The following is a 16,733-nucleotide window of genomic DNA, read 5'->3' on the forward strand; positions in this document are numbered from 1 at the left end:
TAAAGAAGGTATTTCTGTTTTTAATAAAAAATTATGGGGTATTGTGTGTAGATAGGAAAAAACGTAATCCATTTTAGAATAAGGCTGAAATGTAACAAAATGTGGAAAAAGTCAACGGGTCGTAATACTTTGTCGTAATGCACTGTAGTTGCACTGTAGTTAAATAGTTAACCAATAGGTACCCAGACAAACTATTTAGCAGTCATATGGCTTGGGGGTAGAAGCCGGTCAGGGTTCTGTTGGTTCCAGACTTGGTGCATCGGTACCGCTTGCCATGTGGTAGCAGAGAACAGTCTATGACTCTGGTGGCTCGAGTAGGGCCTTCCTCTGACACTGCCTGGTAATAGAGGTCCTGGATGGCAGGGAACTTGGTCCCAGTGATGTACTGGGACGTACGCTCTACCCTATGTAGCACTTTGCGGGCGGATTCCAAGCAGTTGCCATCAATAGTGCAGCTGATGAAGTTTTTGAGGATCTGAGGGCCCATGCCAAATCTTTTCAACCTCCTGAGGGGGAATAGATGTTGTGCTGCCTTCTTCATGACTCTGTTGGTGTGTGTGGACCAAGATAATGCCTTGGTGATGTGGACATGATTGTGGGGACGCCTACCACCTGGTGCGGATACAAGAGGGGGACGAGTGGAAGACCACCTTCAACATGGCCAGCGTCCACCACGAGTATCTGGTCATGCATTTTGGCCTCACCAACGCCCCTGCTGTGTTCCAGGCTCTGGTAAATTATGCTCTCCACGACACGTTGAACTGGTTCATCTTTGTCTACATTGATGACATTCTCCCCCCAAGAACACGTGCTCCACGTCCTGGCAGGTTCTTCAACGCCTTCTGGAGAATCAGCTGTTTGTGAAGGCGGAGAAGTACGAGTTCCATCGCTCCACCATCCCCTTTCTGGGTTATATCATCTCTGCTGGGAGTGTCCAGATGGATCCCGGGAAGGTGAGAGCGGTGGTGGATTGGCCTCAGCCTTTGTCCAGGGTGCAGCTGCAACGTTTCCTGGGGTTCACCAACTTTTATCGCAGCTTTATCCAGGGTTACAGCACCCTGGCTTCCCCCATGTCTACACTCACCTCGACCAAGGTTCCGTTCATGTGGTCCTCTGCCGCTGACCAGGCGTTCCAGGACCTGAAACACCGCTTCACCACTGCTACTTTCTTGGTTCATCCTGACCCTTCCTGTCAGTTTGTGATGGAGGCAGATGCTTCAGATTTTGGAGTGGGGGCTGCCCTGGGATGCAGCTTAAGGTCCAGGGTAGAACATTCTACCCTGGACCTTAAGCTGCATCCCTGTGCCTTCTTCTCCCACCACCTCAATGCCATGGTGAAGATGGCATTGGAGGAATGGAGGCACTGGCTGGAAGGGGCAGAACATCTGTTCATTGTGTGGACCGACCACAAAAACCTGGAGCATCTTCGCACTGCCATGCGCCGCAACTCCAGGCAAGCGAGGTGGGCTCTGCTGTTTACCGGGTTCAACTTTTCCCTCTCTTACCGGCCGGGGTCCAAGAATGTCAACTTGGATGCCCTGTCTCACCGATATAGCCCCACGGTTACCACCCCAGAGTCCGAGACAGTCCTTCCCACCTCGTGCCTGGTGACGGCACTCACCAGGCACGAGCTGGGGTATAGGGAACCAGGTCCGGGAGGTGCAGTGGTCCCAGCCGAACCCTGGGTGGGGGGCCCAGGTAACCGTATGTTTATGCCTAATGCTGTCCTCTCCGCGGTCCTGGAGTGGGACCATTCCTCCAGGCTTGCCGTGCACCCAACGCTTTTGGAGGCCTACTATGGTTCCAGATGTCACCGTGTTTGTCACCGCCTGCACGGTCTGTGCTCAGAACAAGACTCATTGGCAAGTTCTGGCTGGTCTTCTGCAACCGCTGCCTGTCCCTCATCGTCCCTGGACCCACATATCCCTGGATTTCATCACGGGTCTCCCCCCATCCGAGGGCAACTCTGCCATCCTGACTGTGGTCGACCGGTTTTCCAAAGCCACCCACTTCATTCCTCTCCCCAAACTACCCTCGGCCAAGTAGACGGCACAGCTCATGGTGCAGCACATCTTCTGGATCCATGGACTATCTGTGGACATGGTCTCCTACAGGGGCCCTCAGTTCTCGTCCCGGTTGTGGAAGGCGTTCTGCCAGCCTGTCCTCTGGGTTCCACCCCTGGTTTCGATGGCCAGTCGGAGCGAGCCAACCAGGACCTTGAGACTACTCTGCCCTGCCTGGTCTCCGCCAACCCCACCATCTGGAGCCAGCAGCTTGTGTGGGTGGAATACGCCCGCAACACCCTTCCCTGCTCTGCCATGGGCCTATTGCCATTTGAGTGTTCCCTGGGGTTTCAGGCCCCGCTCTTCCCCGAGCAGGAAGAATTAGAGAGAGCATACTTGAATTCACACAGGACACCGGATAAGACAGGAGAAGTACTCCAGATATAACAAACTGACCCTAGCCCCCGACACATAAACTACCACAGCATAAATACTGGAAGCTGAGACAGGAGGGTCAGGAGACACTGTGGCCCCATCCGATGATACCCCCGGACAGGGCCAAACAGGAAGGATATAACCCCACCCTCTTTGCCAAAGCACAGCCCCCACACCACTAGAGGGATATCTTCAACCACCAACTTACCATCCTGAGACAAGGCCGAGTATAGCCCACAAAGATCTCCGCCACGGCACAACCCAAGGGGGAGCGCCAACCCAGACAGAAAGATCACATCAGTGACTCAACCCACTCAAGTGACACACCCCTCCTAGGGACGGCATGAAAGAGCACCAGTAAGCCAGTCACTCAGCCCCTGTAATAGGGTTAGAGGCAGAGAATCCCAGTGGAAAGAGGGGAACCAGCCAGGCAGGGACAGCAAGGGCTGTTCGTTGCTCCAGAGCCTTTCCCTTCACCTTCACACTCCTGGGCCAGACTACACTCAATCATATGACCCACTGAAGAGATGAGTCTTCAGTAAAGACTTAAAGGTTGAGGCCGAGTTTGCGTCTCTCACATGGGTAGGCAGACCATCCCATAAAAATTGAGCTCTATAGGAGAAAGCCCTGCCTCCAGCTGTTTGCTTAGAAATTCTAGGGACAATTAGGAGGCCTGCGTCTTGTGACCGTAGCGTACATGTAGGTATGTACGGCAGGACCAAATCAGAGAGATGGGTAGGAGCAAGCCCATGTAATGCTTTGTAGGTTAGCAGTAAAACCTTGAAATCAGCCCTTGCCTTGACAGGAAGCCAGTGTAGGGAGGCTAGCACTGGAGTAATATGATCAAATTGTTTTGATTCTAGTCAGGATTCTAGCAGCCATATTTAGCACTAACTGAAGTTTATTTAGTGCTTTATCTGGGTAGCCGGAAAGTAGAACATTGCAGTAGTCTAACATAGAAGTAACAAAAGCATGGATACATTTTTCTGCATCATTTTTGGACAGAAAGTTTCTGATTTTTGCAATGCTACGTAGATGGAAAAAAGCTCTCCTTGAAACAGTTTTGATATGTTCATCAAAAGCGAGATCAGGGTCCAGAGTAACGCCAAGGTCCTTCACAGTTTTATTTGAGACGACTGTACAACCATTAAGATGAATTGTCAGATTCAACAGAAGATCTCTTTGTTTCTTGGGACCTAGAACAAGCATCTCTGTTTTGTCCGAGTTTAAAAGTAGAAAGTTTGCAGCCATCCACTTCCTTATGTCTGAAACACAGGCTTCTAGCGAACCCTGGCTCCCCGGTATTGTCTCAGGCAGAAGGTATGGCTATCCACCCGGGATCTGTCCCTCCGGGTGGAATCCTGCAAACTCTCCCCCCGGTTTATCGGCCCGTTTCCCCTTTTTAAAGTCATTAGCCCCTCTGCTGTTTGTCTTCTGTTGCCCCGTACACTTCGTATACACCCCACCTTTCATGTTTCCAGAGTTAAAACTTCTTCAGGATTGGTGTGTCCCCTGCGCGTTGGTTGAGCTAACGTAGGTTAATGCGATTAGCATGAGGTTGTACTGACTATCCTACCGATCCTTGAATTCGGCGATGTCATTTACAAAACAGTCTCCAACACTCTACTCAGCAAATTAGATGTAGTCTATCACAGTGCCATCCGTTTTGTCACCAAATCCCCATATACCACCCACCACTGCAACCTGTATGCACTCGTTGGCTGGCCCTCGCTTCATATTCGTCGCCAAACCCACTGGCTCCAGGTCATCTATAAGTCTTTGCTAGGTAAAGCCCTGCCTCATCTCAGCTCACTGGTCACCATAGCAACACCCACTTGTAGCATGCACACCAGCAGGTATATTTCACTGGTCATCCCTAAAGCCAACTCCTCCTTTGGCCGCCTTTCCTTCCAGTTCTCTGCTGCCAATGACTGGAACGAATTGCAAAAATCACGGAAGCTGGAGACTTACAGTATATCTCCCTCACTAAATTTAAGCATCAGCTGTCAGAACAGCTTACCGATCCCTGCACCTATACATAGCCCATCTGTAAATAGCCCACCCAACTACCTCATCCCCATATTGTTATATATTTTTGCTCTTTTGCACCCCAGTATCTCTACTTGCACATCATCATCTGCACATCTATCACTCCAGTGTTAATGCTAAATTGTAATTATTTCACCACTATGGTCTATTTATTGCCTTACCTCCCTAATCTTACTACATTTGCACACACTGTATATAGATTTTTCTATTGTGTTATTGACTGTACGTTTGTTTATCCCATGTGTGTTGTTGTTTTTGTCGCACTGCTTTGCTTTATCTTGGCCAGGTCGCAGTTGTAAATGAGAACTTGTTCACAACTGGCCTACCTGGTTAAATAAAATTTAAAAAATAAATAATAATATGTATATCCTTGCTTCAGGGCCTGAGCTACAGGCAGTTAGATTTGGGTATGTAATTTTAGGCAAACATTTTAGAAAAGGGGCCTGATCCTTAATTAAGAGGTTTTAATTAAACCCATGTTACAGCCCTTTGTCTCCTGTTTCCAGGCCTACCCCTCTACCCGTCTCATCGATGGCCAACCGGCATACACGGTGAGGCGTCTCATGAAGGTTCGACCTCAGGGCAAGGGGTTTCCAGTACCTGGTTGACTGGGAGGGTTATGGCCCGAAGGAGAGGTGCTGGGTCCCTGCCAGGGACATCCTGGACACAGGCCACATTACGGAATTCCAACGCCGACACCCCGGTCAACCGGGTATGCGCCCAGGTAGTACACCAGGTGGCGCCCCTAGAGTGTGTGTGTGTGTGTGTGGGGGGGGGGGGGGGGGGGGGGGGGTACTGTCACACCCTGATCTGTTTCACCTGTCTTTGTGATTGTCTCCACCCCCCTCCAGGTGTCACCCATCTTCCCCATTATCCCCTGTGTATTTATACCTGTGTTCTCTGTTTGTCTGTTGCCAGTTCGTTTTGTTTCGTCAAGCTGACCAGCATTTTTCCTTCTGTTCCTGTCTCACAATTGTTCCTGTTTTCTAGTTTTCCCGGTTTTGACCTTTTCTGTCTCCCCTGCCTGCCTGCCTGCTGTCCTGTACCTTTGCCCCACCTATCTGGAGAACTGACCTCTGCCTACCCTGAGCCTGCCTGCCGTCCTGTACCTTTGCCCCACCTATCTGGAGTACTGACCTCTGCCTACCCTGAGCCTGCCTGCCATCCTGTACCTTTGCCCCACCTATCTGGATTACTGACCCCTGCCTGCCCTTGACCTGTCATTTTGCCTGCCCCTGTCGGATTAATAAACTGTTGTTAATTCGACTCTGTCTGTATCTGGGTCTTACCTTGAAACATGATAGTCATTTTCAATTAAGGTATCTTTACTTTTACTCAAGTATGACAATTTAGTATTTTTTTCCACCACTGCCTATTTTACTGAATCTTACCTTTTCGAAACATAATATATCTTATTCAAATTCCTACCCTCTCTCCGAATGAGAAACTTTTGCCTAAAGATGTTGCTGCAAGAGGCTACATTTGCACACGGTGCTTGGTCGTCACAAGGCTTCAAATACTAACACTGCTTGCATTGTCACTCAAACAATATTTGAAGATGCATGGAACTTGTTCTCTTTTATGAGGAGATCTAGATGATGATAACACTAGAAATGTGCCTATTTGTTTTACATTAGTCAATTTAAAAAAAGAAAATTACATTTTTATTTTGTCTGTTTTTATTTCTCCATCTAAATATATTGGCTGGGTGTTAATAGTTTAACAAGTTTTACATTGTTTACTGTAACCAGTTGTATATTGTTTGTTGTCGTCCCTGAAGCGCTCAATCATGTTCAGAAAGGATCCAGAGAAAACTCAACTGGTCACCGAGAAAGGCACCATGTATAGCATCACCATGGAAAGGTAAAGTAGCCCGTTTATTTATTGTCTGCAAGTGTCAGTCTGTTGTTTTCAATTATGTAATTAACATTTATGATATCTGAAAACAAAATGACATCGAAATATGACTGGATAAGGGCGTCTGATAAATAACCAAAATGGAAATGTAAACTTTAGCCTATAATTTGATAAGTAGGGGTTATTTATTTGAATTTGTTCCTCCATTTCCACAGCAACAATTAGTTTATATTTTTTTCACTTGAAGCGTATGCACATGATTAGAACGATATTATTGTTGAATTATGCTAATGAGTGATTGGGCCTAGTTCTCACATTTCATACGCTGCAGTCACATTTATTTCACATTTATTTTAGTCTGTTTAATGTGACAGTTTGTTTTATAATGTTTTCTATACAGCAGACAGCCTTGAGATCACCTTATTAGGCGTTCTCTGTCCTCAAGCTCAGCCTCGCCTCCTGCAAGGCTGCGTGGGTTATAGCCTACAATATTGTACACACGGGTCTGGTTCTGGCTGGCTGTAGTGTTGCGCAAACTTGGAGGTTCGAGACCGCTTGTGATGTTGTAAAATAAACTTTGGAAGATGTAATTGATGTACGAGGAGGGTGTTGAGCACCCATGGTGAGTTATTTGAATTGGTATTTTCATGTATAGAATTTAAAAAACTTTTTTGAAAATCTTAGACAGCCTAATACTCCAGTCATGCGAGAGAAAAAAGATTTGCGCACGGGTTCTAATTCTGGGTTTGCAATTGCCCCACAGTAAAGATGTTAGGAGCTCAGCTGAGAAAATTCAGAAGTGTCTCACCCCACCAGTGCTCTGCTATCGTGGTAATAACGTACTGTCAGTTCACCGTCCTTCTGCCTCCGATGTTAAACGTAGCTTAGACCCAATTGTCATGCTAAAGTGCGCGGTGTCTTTCCTTATTTCATAGCATTCTCACCAAATGTGGTATTAACGCTCTCCCACAGTGTTGGGAAAGCTACTCTGAAAATATAGTTGACCAATTACTTAACACTGGCAGAAGTTAAGCTACACCGAAGCCTCGCTTAAGAAAATATAGTTTACTTAAAGGGGCAATCGGCAGTTGTTACATCCATGTTTGGATTTATAAATGAATGATATATTGATTATTGAAGAATATAACTTATAAATACCTAATGAGCTCAGTTTAACTGTCATACCCCATCAGAACCCCAAATATAAGCTTGTTTTACTCCAATTTTAGTAAACAAAGTAAATATAAACAAACACTATATAGCCCCAAAACATGGTTAAAACTATAATGTTGATATCATTCCCTGCATCCATAGCTCAGCTTTTTACTGAAACAGTATGCTTTGTTATTGTTTCTACTGCTGATCGCCACTTTAACTAACATTACTTTGAAAAGCGAGTTCACTACATCCAAACTACTTTACGATAAATTATTATATCTAAATATGAAATGTCCTAGACTACAAATTGCAAGAACAGATTTCTCTGGAGTCAGATGTTAACAGAATGTGTAAATTGTCCTATTGAACACACAAACTATGTTTCAAGTGAGAATTAGGAAAGAAAGACATTTCCTACTTCAACCATATTTTAGTGTGTAGTTCCAGTAGTTAGCTACACCACTACACTACTAAAAAAAGTCATTAACTACCACCAAGCTACAAAATGTATTTAATTACTAATTAAACTACTCACTACTCCCCAACACTGCTCTCTCATCACATCCATTATCTGGTCCCTAGTTGGGGATTTAAAGGAAGGATAGCTCTGGAGCTACAAGGTTGAACAAACAGAGACACGTCAGTTAGCCTAACAGATGGAACTGGTTCAGTGTTCAAGGCATGGCCCCAGTGTACCAATGTATGACTCTCATAAGGCCCCTAGCTATGGATATAACCCAAATAATGTAAATTATCAACATTGGAGCTAATAAGGCCCCATACCAACCTGGTTTTCCTGATAGGTTTCCTTTCATGTACCAAACAGGCTCTGAAATGGAGGTGCTCTGTATATGCTGGTGACTGTATATGGTACAGCAGTATTCTCCCTGGGGTGTTGGAAAGAACACACTGTTGACAAGACACAGTAAAAACACACAGTAAAAACACACTGGGCATACTACAACTTGTAGCCACAACATACAAAATTGTTACAGTTTTAATGACCCTCACTCACTTAAATGCGACAGACACTGGGCATACTACAACTTGTAGCCACAACATACAACATTGTTACAGTTTTAATGACCCTCACTCACTTAAATGCGACAGACACTGGGCATACTACAACTTGTAGCCACAACATACAACATTGTTACAGTTTTAAGGACCCTCACTCACTTAAATGCGACAGACACTGGGCATACTACAACTTGTAGCCACAACATACAACATTGTTACAGTTTTAATGAGCCTCACTCACTTAAATGCGACAGACAAATATAAACATATTACTAAAAAAGATGTATGTCATGCTTAATGCATACAATGTAATTAACATCACAGACAATGTAATTAACATCACAGATGTAGAATTTACATTTTGAGAAAAAAACACCCGCAGTGACATTTTCTTTCTCTCTGCCTCATGGCAACGTGTAGAATTGCAGGAAATTAGCTTTAAAACAGCAACATTTTCTCTTAGCCACATGTACACCTGTGCACAACTCGAGAGGACCATCCTTTCTTACAAACTCTGCTCAGCCTGTCTTTCTCTCTTCTTTCCATTCCCCCCTCCTCCCCCTCCCCCTCCCCCTCCTCCTAATTCTTGGTTGATTTTCATGACATCCATCTCGCTTGTCTGGTCTTTCTGGGCACAACTTGAGAGGGACAGCCATTCTTACAGGCTCTGCCTCAGTCTTTTCTCTGCCTACTGTCCCCCCTCCTCCTCCTCCTTCTTGGACAAAGTTCATGATGTTCATCTATCTTGTCTTCCCTTTCAGTCTCCTTTTCACCCCCCTCTTCTCCTCCTTTTTGGATAATCCATATGTCTGTTGTCTTCCCTTCCTGCCCCCCCCCCCCCCCTACAGTGTGTCCACAGATGAGATAATGCAGATGGAGAAGGACAGAAACATCAATCATTGCCATGACAACAGCCAGGCTACGGAGGACAGGGAGCGGGAGAAGCAGTTGGCCAGGAAGAGGCTCTATGTGGTCTCGGCTGTTTGCTTGGTCTTCATGATCGGAGAGATCCTGGGTGAGGGGTAAAATGACACATGACTAATGGTTAGCCTGTCGATTAGTTAGTCAGGGACTCTATTTGTCAGTCAGTCAGTCAGTCAGTCACTCACTCACTCATTCATTCACTCACTCACTCACTCACTCACTCACTCACTCACTCACTCACTCACTCACTCTCACTCACTCACTTTCACTCACTCACTCACTCTCACTCACTCACTCACTCACTCACTCACTCACTCACTCACTCACTCACTCACTCACTCACTCACTCACTCACTCACTCACTCACTCACTCAGTTACTTCTCTCTCTCTCTCTCTCTCTCTCTCTCTCTCTCTCTCTCACTCCTCTATCTGTCTGTAGGTGGTTACTTTGCGGGGAGTCTGGCGGTGATGACAGACGCCGCCCACCTGCTGGTAGACTTTGCCAGTTTCATCATCAGCCTGGTGTCTCTGTGGCTCTCGTCCAGACCCGCCACACGCACACTCAGCTACGGCTGGCATCGTGCAGGTGAGATCATCATCCTCATCATCATTGTTGTCATCATTGTCATTATTTGTCTTTATCGTCATCATTATTGTCATTATTCATCAACATCATCATCACCTTCATCTTCATCATGATCATCATTATCATCATAATATGCTCATCCTCATCATCACTACCATCTTCATCAATAATCAATACTTGATGTATCCCAATATCATGAGCCAGCGAATGTTGAAAGCTACTATAAGCCGTCGATAGTATACTCAATGCGTGTGCTTTATACTCTCACATGCTTTCTGGGACAAATACGTTGAAGTGGAGGGATTTAGTATGTCTATAGAAGAGCATACCTAATGGTTGTTTTAGCGTTGTGATTGTGTATCTTGGTCTTTTACAATAGGAACCTGACAAATCATACTTTAAAAAAATCACATGGGTGGCCTCCTGGGTGGCGCAGTGGTTAAGGGTGCTGTGCCATCAGAATCCTGGGTTCGCGCCCAGGCTCTGTCGTAACCGGCCGCGACCGGGAGGTCCGTGGGGCGACGCACAATTGGCCTAGCGTCGCCCGGGTTAGGGAGGGCTTGGTCGGTAGGGGTGTCCTTGTCTCATCGCGCACCAGCGACTCCTGTGGCGGGCTGGGCGCAGTGTACGCTAGCCAAGGTGGCCAGGTGCACGGTGTTTCCTCCGGCGCATTGGTGCGGCTGGCTTCCGGGTTGGATGTGCGCTGTGTTAAAGAAGAAGTAGCTTGTGTATCGGAGGACGCATGACTTTCAACCTTCGTCTCTCCCGAGCCCGTACGGGAGTTGTAGCGATGAGACAAGATAGTAGCTACTACAACAATTGGATACTACGAAATTGGGGAGAAAAAGGGGTAAAAATGTGAAAAAGTGATTCCCTTTCAGGTACCATGGTTCACTTTTCAACGGGAGTTTTGTCAAATGTGTCTCTTATTGGAGACCTTTCCTCTTGGCTCTCACTATGTGGTACGTCTTGTGCCGGGGACTGCTGGCAAGATCAAATGGGTTTTCCTGCATCTCTTTACTGTAATATATCTGTCCATGACATTTCTATAATTTCTATCTCTGCCTTTCCCTTGATTTAAACATGATGTGTTCTCTTTTTCTCCTCTCCTGTGTGTGTGTGTCCTCTCCCTCTATCCTCTAGAGATCCTGGGCGCTCTGCTCTCGGTGGTGACCATCTGGCTTGTGACAGGTGTGTTGGTCTACCTGGCCGTGCAGCGGCTCATCAGAGATAATTACGAGATCGAGGGGACCATCATGCTCATTACCTCAGGCTGCGCTGTGCTTGCAAACATCATGTGAGTCCACCGACCCAAAACGCAGCCCATTTCTTCACCATTCATGAACTGAAATGTTCGTGGAGACATTCAATTCCATTCATGAATTGACTTCTAATTCATCTTCTGGAATTGACGTGGTCTGCTGTTACCATGACTAATATAGTGTTTACAATTGACGACTACTGATGACAGACAAGCTAAGAAACTGACGTGGATTGCCGTGGGTTTTATTCCTAGTAAATAGTATTTTCGGGGTGTTAACGGTTCCCGCTTAGGACTAGATATTAGTGACTCACAAGAGAAAATCAAACCACAATATGTCACACTTTATTTGGATAGTCTGTATTTTCATACTGTCAACAAACTATCTGTTAATAAGCAACTGCTTGCTAAGGTTACTATTAGGGTTAGGGTTAGGTTTAGAATAATGGTTAGGGTAAGGGTTAAGGTTTGGGAAAGGGTTAGGATAAGTGTTAAGGTTAGTGTTAAGGTTAGGGTTAGAGCTACGTTTAGGGTTAATAGATATAGTAATTAGTTGAAATATTACTGGTAGTCTAGATAGTCCATCTATAGATGCTCTACAGACTATCCAAATAAAGTGTTACCCAACAGTAGCAAGTAGATGTGACAGTAGCAAGTAGATGTGACAGTAGCAAGGATATACAAGTATTGTCATGTAAACAGCCTACAGAAATCTTCCACAGTATGAAGAGTCAATGTTGCAGTAATGCATCCAGGTATAATGCTTTATAACGTGTTGTAAGCATATATGAACATTTATAATGCCTAATAACAAGGCTTTTAATATGTTATGTCTTTCTGAACGTCCTGTGGGCAGTATGGCTTTCACCTTGCACCAGTCCGGGCATGGGCACAGCCACGGGGGCCTCAGTAGCGGGCACAGCCACGGCAACAATGACAAGGGCAACCACGGTCACAGCCACGTGGTGAGTGATAGGCACGGGCACAGCGACAAAAGTAACCACTCACACGGTAACGGTAACCAGGAAAACCATTCCCATGGAAACGGCGATTTGGAGCAGCATGGTGGGGTGGACGTTCAGCAGTATGAGTTGTCGGAGTCACGACCTCAGGCCAACGCCAGCGTGCGTGCTGCCTTCGTGCACGTGGTGGGAGACCTGCTCCAGAGCATCAGCGTGCTGGTCAGCGCCATCATCATCTTCTTCAAGGTCAGTGGTGAGAGAACAACTGGGGTGATATGGGAGGTAGTGGTCAACTGGAGTGATGGTGGAGATAGTGGTCAACTGGGGTGATGTGGGAGATAGTGATCAACTGGGGTGATGTGAGGGGTAGTGGTCAACTGGGGTGATGTGGGAGATAGTGGTCAACTGGGGGGATGGGAGGGGTAGTGGTCAACTGGGGTGATGGGAGGGGTAGTGGTCAGCTGGGGTGATGGGGAGATAGGGGTCAACATTGGTGATGGGAGGGGTAGTGATCAACTGGGGTGATGTGGGAGGTAGTGGTCAACGGGGGTGATGGGGGAGATAGTGGTCAACTGGGGTGATGGTGGGGTAGTGGTTAATTGGTTTCATGTGGGAGGTAGTGGTCAACTGGGGTGATGGGGAGAAAGTGGTTAACTGGGGTCATGTGTTAGGCATTGGTCAACCGGGGTGATGGTGGAGATAGTGGTCAACTGGGGTTATGTGGGAGGTAGTGGTCAACTGGGGTCATGTGAGAGGTAGTGGTCAACTGGGTGATGGGGAGAAAGTGGTTAACTGGGGTCATGTGGGAGCAGGGGCGTTCAGTGACATTTAAAATGAGGGAGGATGATCATTTTTTATTATTATTTCTATTAAAGCATATTGGATGACTGTCATTTATATTCCATTCACCCAGTTCAATGTAACATTGCTAGGTTTAGGCTACTACATGATACTCAAATTTTCCCTATACCCATCATAAGGTTGCTACAACCTAGCTTATGAATAAACATTTACAACTTAGGTTCACAGGTCAAGAGACAGATTTGTGTAATCAAGGTGACATACAGTGACACATTCATTACCGTCTTGCACACTCTTGCCTGCATCTAGCTGATCTAGCGTGTTATCACTACGCACTCTCCTCCTTTCTCCTTTCTTGGCTTGTGGACAGCACAACAGCTGTCTGTGACCAGGCAAAAAAACCTTTCCAAGCCAAACCTTCATATAATAACCATTAACCGCTACCCACAGCTTACATCATTGTCACCATATTAGCTAACGTCATAGTCAACATAGCTACTAGAACTAACGCGTTAGTAAACCCGCTCCAATCATGGTAGCTAGTACAGTCAGCAAGCAATTTAGCAGTTACACCGGTGGCCACTGTGGCAATAAATTAATAAAAGCAACAAAAAAATAACACAAAATCTCTCTCTCTCTCTTACAGATAAATACATTTGTTCAAAACTGTTGCTCAAAATATGTTATGTAATGCTAGCTTGCTGTAACAAAATTAATGTATCTGATCCTTTGATTGGGTGGACAACAGGCTGCAAGAGCTCTGATAGGTTGGAGGATGTCTTCTGGAAGTTGTCAGAATGACTGTGTAAGTCTATGGTGGGCGGTGAGAACCATGAGCATTCTAGGTTTTGTATTGGAGTCAGTGTACCCAGAGGAGGACGGAAACTAGCTGTCCTCCGGCTACAACATGGTGCTACCCTACAGAGTGCTGTTGAGGCTACCATAGTCGTTCATTGCAAAGCAGTGTGTTTTAATCAATTATTTATTTATTTATTATTTATTTTTAAACGTGTTTAAAAAATAAAATAAAAATCACTGAGGAGAATGGTCCTACCCTTCTTCCTCTGAGGAGCCTTCACTTTGTGGGAGGTAGTGGTCAACTGAGGTGGAGAGGGCGATGGGGTGAGGAGATTAGGGCAGAGGGAAAATGGGCAGGCTAGATAAGGATGTTAGTGTTGACTCACTCTCCCTGGCTTTCGTAAGATGTCATTTTGATCTGATCATTTAGATAGCTGAATACTCTGCATTAGAATGAAACACAGTAGTGTCCCAAATAGTGTCATGACAATATTAGGTATTTAGTCTAATTTCATAGATTCAGTTAAAAGTCATTTTGAATTTGCATAAATTTAGCATAAATACTATTGAAAACTCTCAGCAAAACACAATGAATCAATCAGTAATTGATGGAAGATCCATATACTGTAACTACTATTTCTAGTTATCTACATTTTATTATAAATTGTTGACTATCCACTTCGCGATTTATTAGCCTGCGCAAACAAATTAAGTATCTCTGCAGTACATAATGTACCACCCGGTCACAGAAGTTTACAGGTTCATTTCACAGTAAACCCAGTGTGACTTTTAGACTCTTCCCCCTCTTCCTTCCTGTGTGTGATAATCTCTCACTATCTTCATGTGCTGAGCATGCACCCCCGTAGGCATTAAAATCTACCGCGTCATGTTCTCAAATGGAACGAGCACAAGCTTTACGTGTTTCAATGTGCGATTGGGATGTCATAGATTTCCTCAAGTATGTCTTGACTAAAGTCAAATATATTGGGGGGAAAGATGTAAAGATAATGTAAGATAATGCTCCCAAGTGGCGCAGCGGTCTAAGGCACTGCATCTCAGTGCTAGAGGTATCACTACAGACACCCTAAATCAAATCCAGGCTGTATCACAAACGGCTGTGATTGGGAGTCCCATAGGGCGGCGTAAATTGGCCCAGCGTCGTCCGGGTTTGACCCTTGTAGGACGTCATTGTAAATAAGAATTTGTTCTAAACTGACTTGCCTAGTTAAATAAAGGCAAAAAAATATATAATATTAAACTATGTAATGATTATGGTCCTTAATCACTCTTTCTCTGATTCCCACAGCCCGAGTATAAGATAGCTGACCCTATCTGTACGTTCCTGTTTTCCATATTTGTCCTGGGAACCACCATCACCATTCTGAGAGACATCCTGATGGTCCTCATGGAAGGTAAAACATGGAATTCCCTCTAACATCCCTGTTTCGGGATTATGTCAAAGTGGCCGTCTTACTATACACTAGGAATGACTTATATTGACGACAGCCACGAGGATATGTTTTTGCGCAAGAGTTGATGATTGTAACATGTCTAAAAGGGACCTAATTTGTCAAACTTTTGTGACCAGTCCCTCCTCTGTGCGTGTGTGCGTGTAATGAAATCCATATCTTTCCCTCCCTCTCGATCTCTTCCCAGGCACCCCAGCTGGAGTGAAGCACGGTGAGGTGAGGGATCGGCTGCTGGCAGTGAAGGGGGTGAAGTCTATCCATAGCCTCCATATCTGGGCCCTGACTATGAACCAGACGGTGCTGTCAGCACACGTGGCTATAGGTGAGTGTAGCTGGACCAGGCTGTCAGTAATCTACTGTTATGTTACATCTCTCATATATAATAATGATGACGATGATGGCTTTATTGTATTCATTACCATTTATTATTTTTTGCCATATATCAGAGTGTTACACTTTCTGTGGAAATACCACTGCCGTTTCCACTATCTATGACTTGACTTGATCAGACCATAGTGACTTGCAGAATTGTGATTTGGTCAGTGTCATCATACTTGCATTTCCCTTTCCCTCCACAGATGACTTAGTGGATGCCCAGCCAGTTCTAAGGGAGATGACCCAAACTTGCTTCTCCAACTACAACTTCCATTCAGTCACCATACAGCTGGAACAACAGGCCGACCAGAAGCCTGGGTGTAGCCTGTGTGACGACCCCAAAATATAGACGTCTGTTTAAGCCCATGGGAGAGGCCAGGAGCCCAGAGGAATAAGCTACCAAACCAGGATTTAGTTGTAACCTGGACAGGCTTTTGGCCAGTGCTTGACTTGGCCAGGAACATGCTGGAACTGAGTTATAGCACCTCACATATTCTACTGCTTGAGTTCCTGCACCTCTTAGAGAATATTGGCTTAAAATATTCCGTGGTGTAAAGTACTTAAGTGAAAATATTTTTTAAGTACTTATGTTGTTTTTTGGGGTTATCTGTACTTTACTTTACTATTTATATGTTTGACAACTTTAAGTTTTACTGCACCACATTCCTAAAGAAAATAATGTACTTCTTATGTACCTCAGTCGTTGTATAATTTCAAATCCAAAGTGCTGCAGGAGAAACAAAATGTGTCACTGTCCCAATACATGGAGCTCACTGTGACCCAACTGGAGGATTGTTAAAACATTGCAGCGTTATCATAAATCCCCTGACACCCAAAAGTTCTTGTTACATTTTGAATGCTTAGCAGGAAAGAACAATTGTCTAATTCATGCACTTATTGAGAGAACATCCCTGGTCATCTCTACAGCCTCTGATCTGGCAGAATCACTAAACACAAATGCTTCGTTTGTAACTTATTTCTAAGTGTTGAACTGTGACCCTGGCCATCTGTCAATTAAAAAACCAAGAAAATCG

The 16,733-nt window shown here is 45.2% G+C and overlaps 1 protein-coding gene across 2 annotated transcripts; it reads left to right on the top strand.

Moving 5' to 3' along the window:
• Positions 1-6,044: 6,044 nt before the first annotated feature.
• Positions 6,045-16,733, top strand: LOC110496805 (zinc transporter 8). 2 transcript variants are annotated; one of them, XM_036952638.1, is made up of 8 exons: positions 6,045-6,350; positions 9,371-9,537; positions 9,887-10,033; positions 11,177-11,330; positions 12,151-12,502; positions 15,162-15,267; positions 15,512-15,646; positions 15,903-16,733. In XM_036952638.1, the coding sequence occupies exons 1-8, from the start codon at positions 6,277-6,279 to the stop codon at positions 16,046-16,048; spliced, it is 1,281 nt and encodes a 426-aa protein (XP_036808533.1). In that variant the 5' UTR covers positions 6,045-6,276; the 3' UTR covers positions 16,049-16,733. The 2 variants fall into 2 exon arrangements, with proteins under 2 accessions (XP_036808533.1, XP_036808534.1); XM_036952639.1 differs by lacking the exon at positions 6,045-6,350 and adding an exon at positions 6,818-6,966.

Source organism: Oncorhynchus mykiss, chromosome 18 (assembly GCF_013265735.2).
Source record: "Oncorhynchus mykiss isolate Arlee chromosome 18, USDA_OmykA_1.1, whole genome shotgun sequence".
NCBI lineage: Eukaryota > Metazoa > Chordata > Actinopteri > Salmoniformes > Salmonidae > Oncorhynchus > Oncorhynchus mykiss.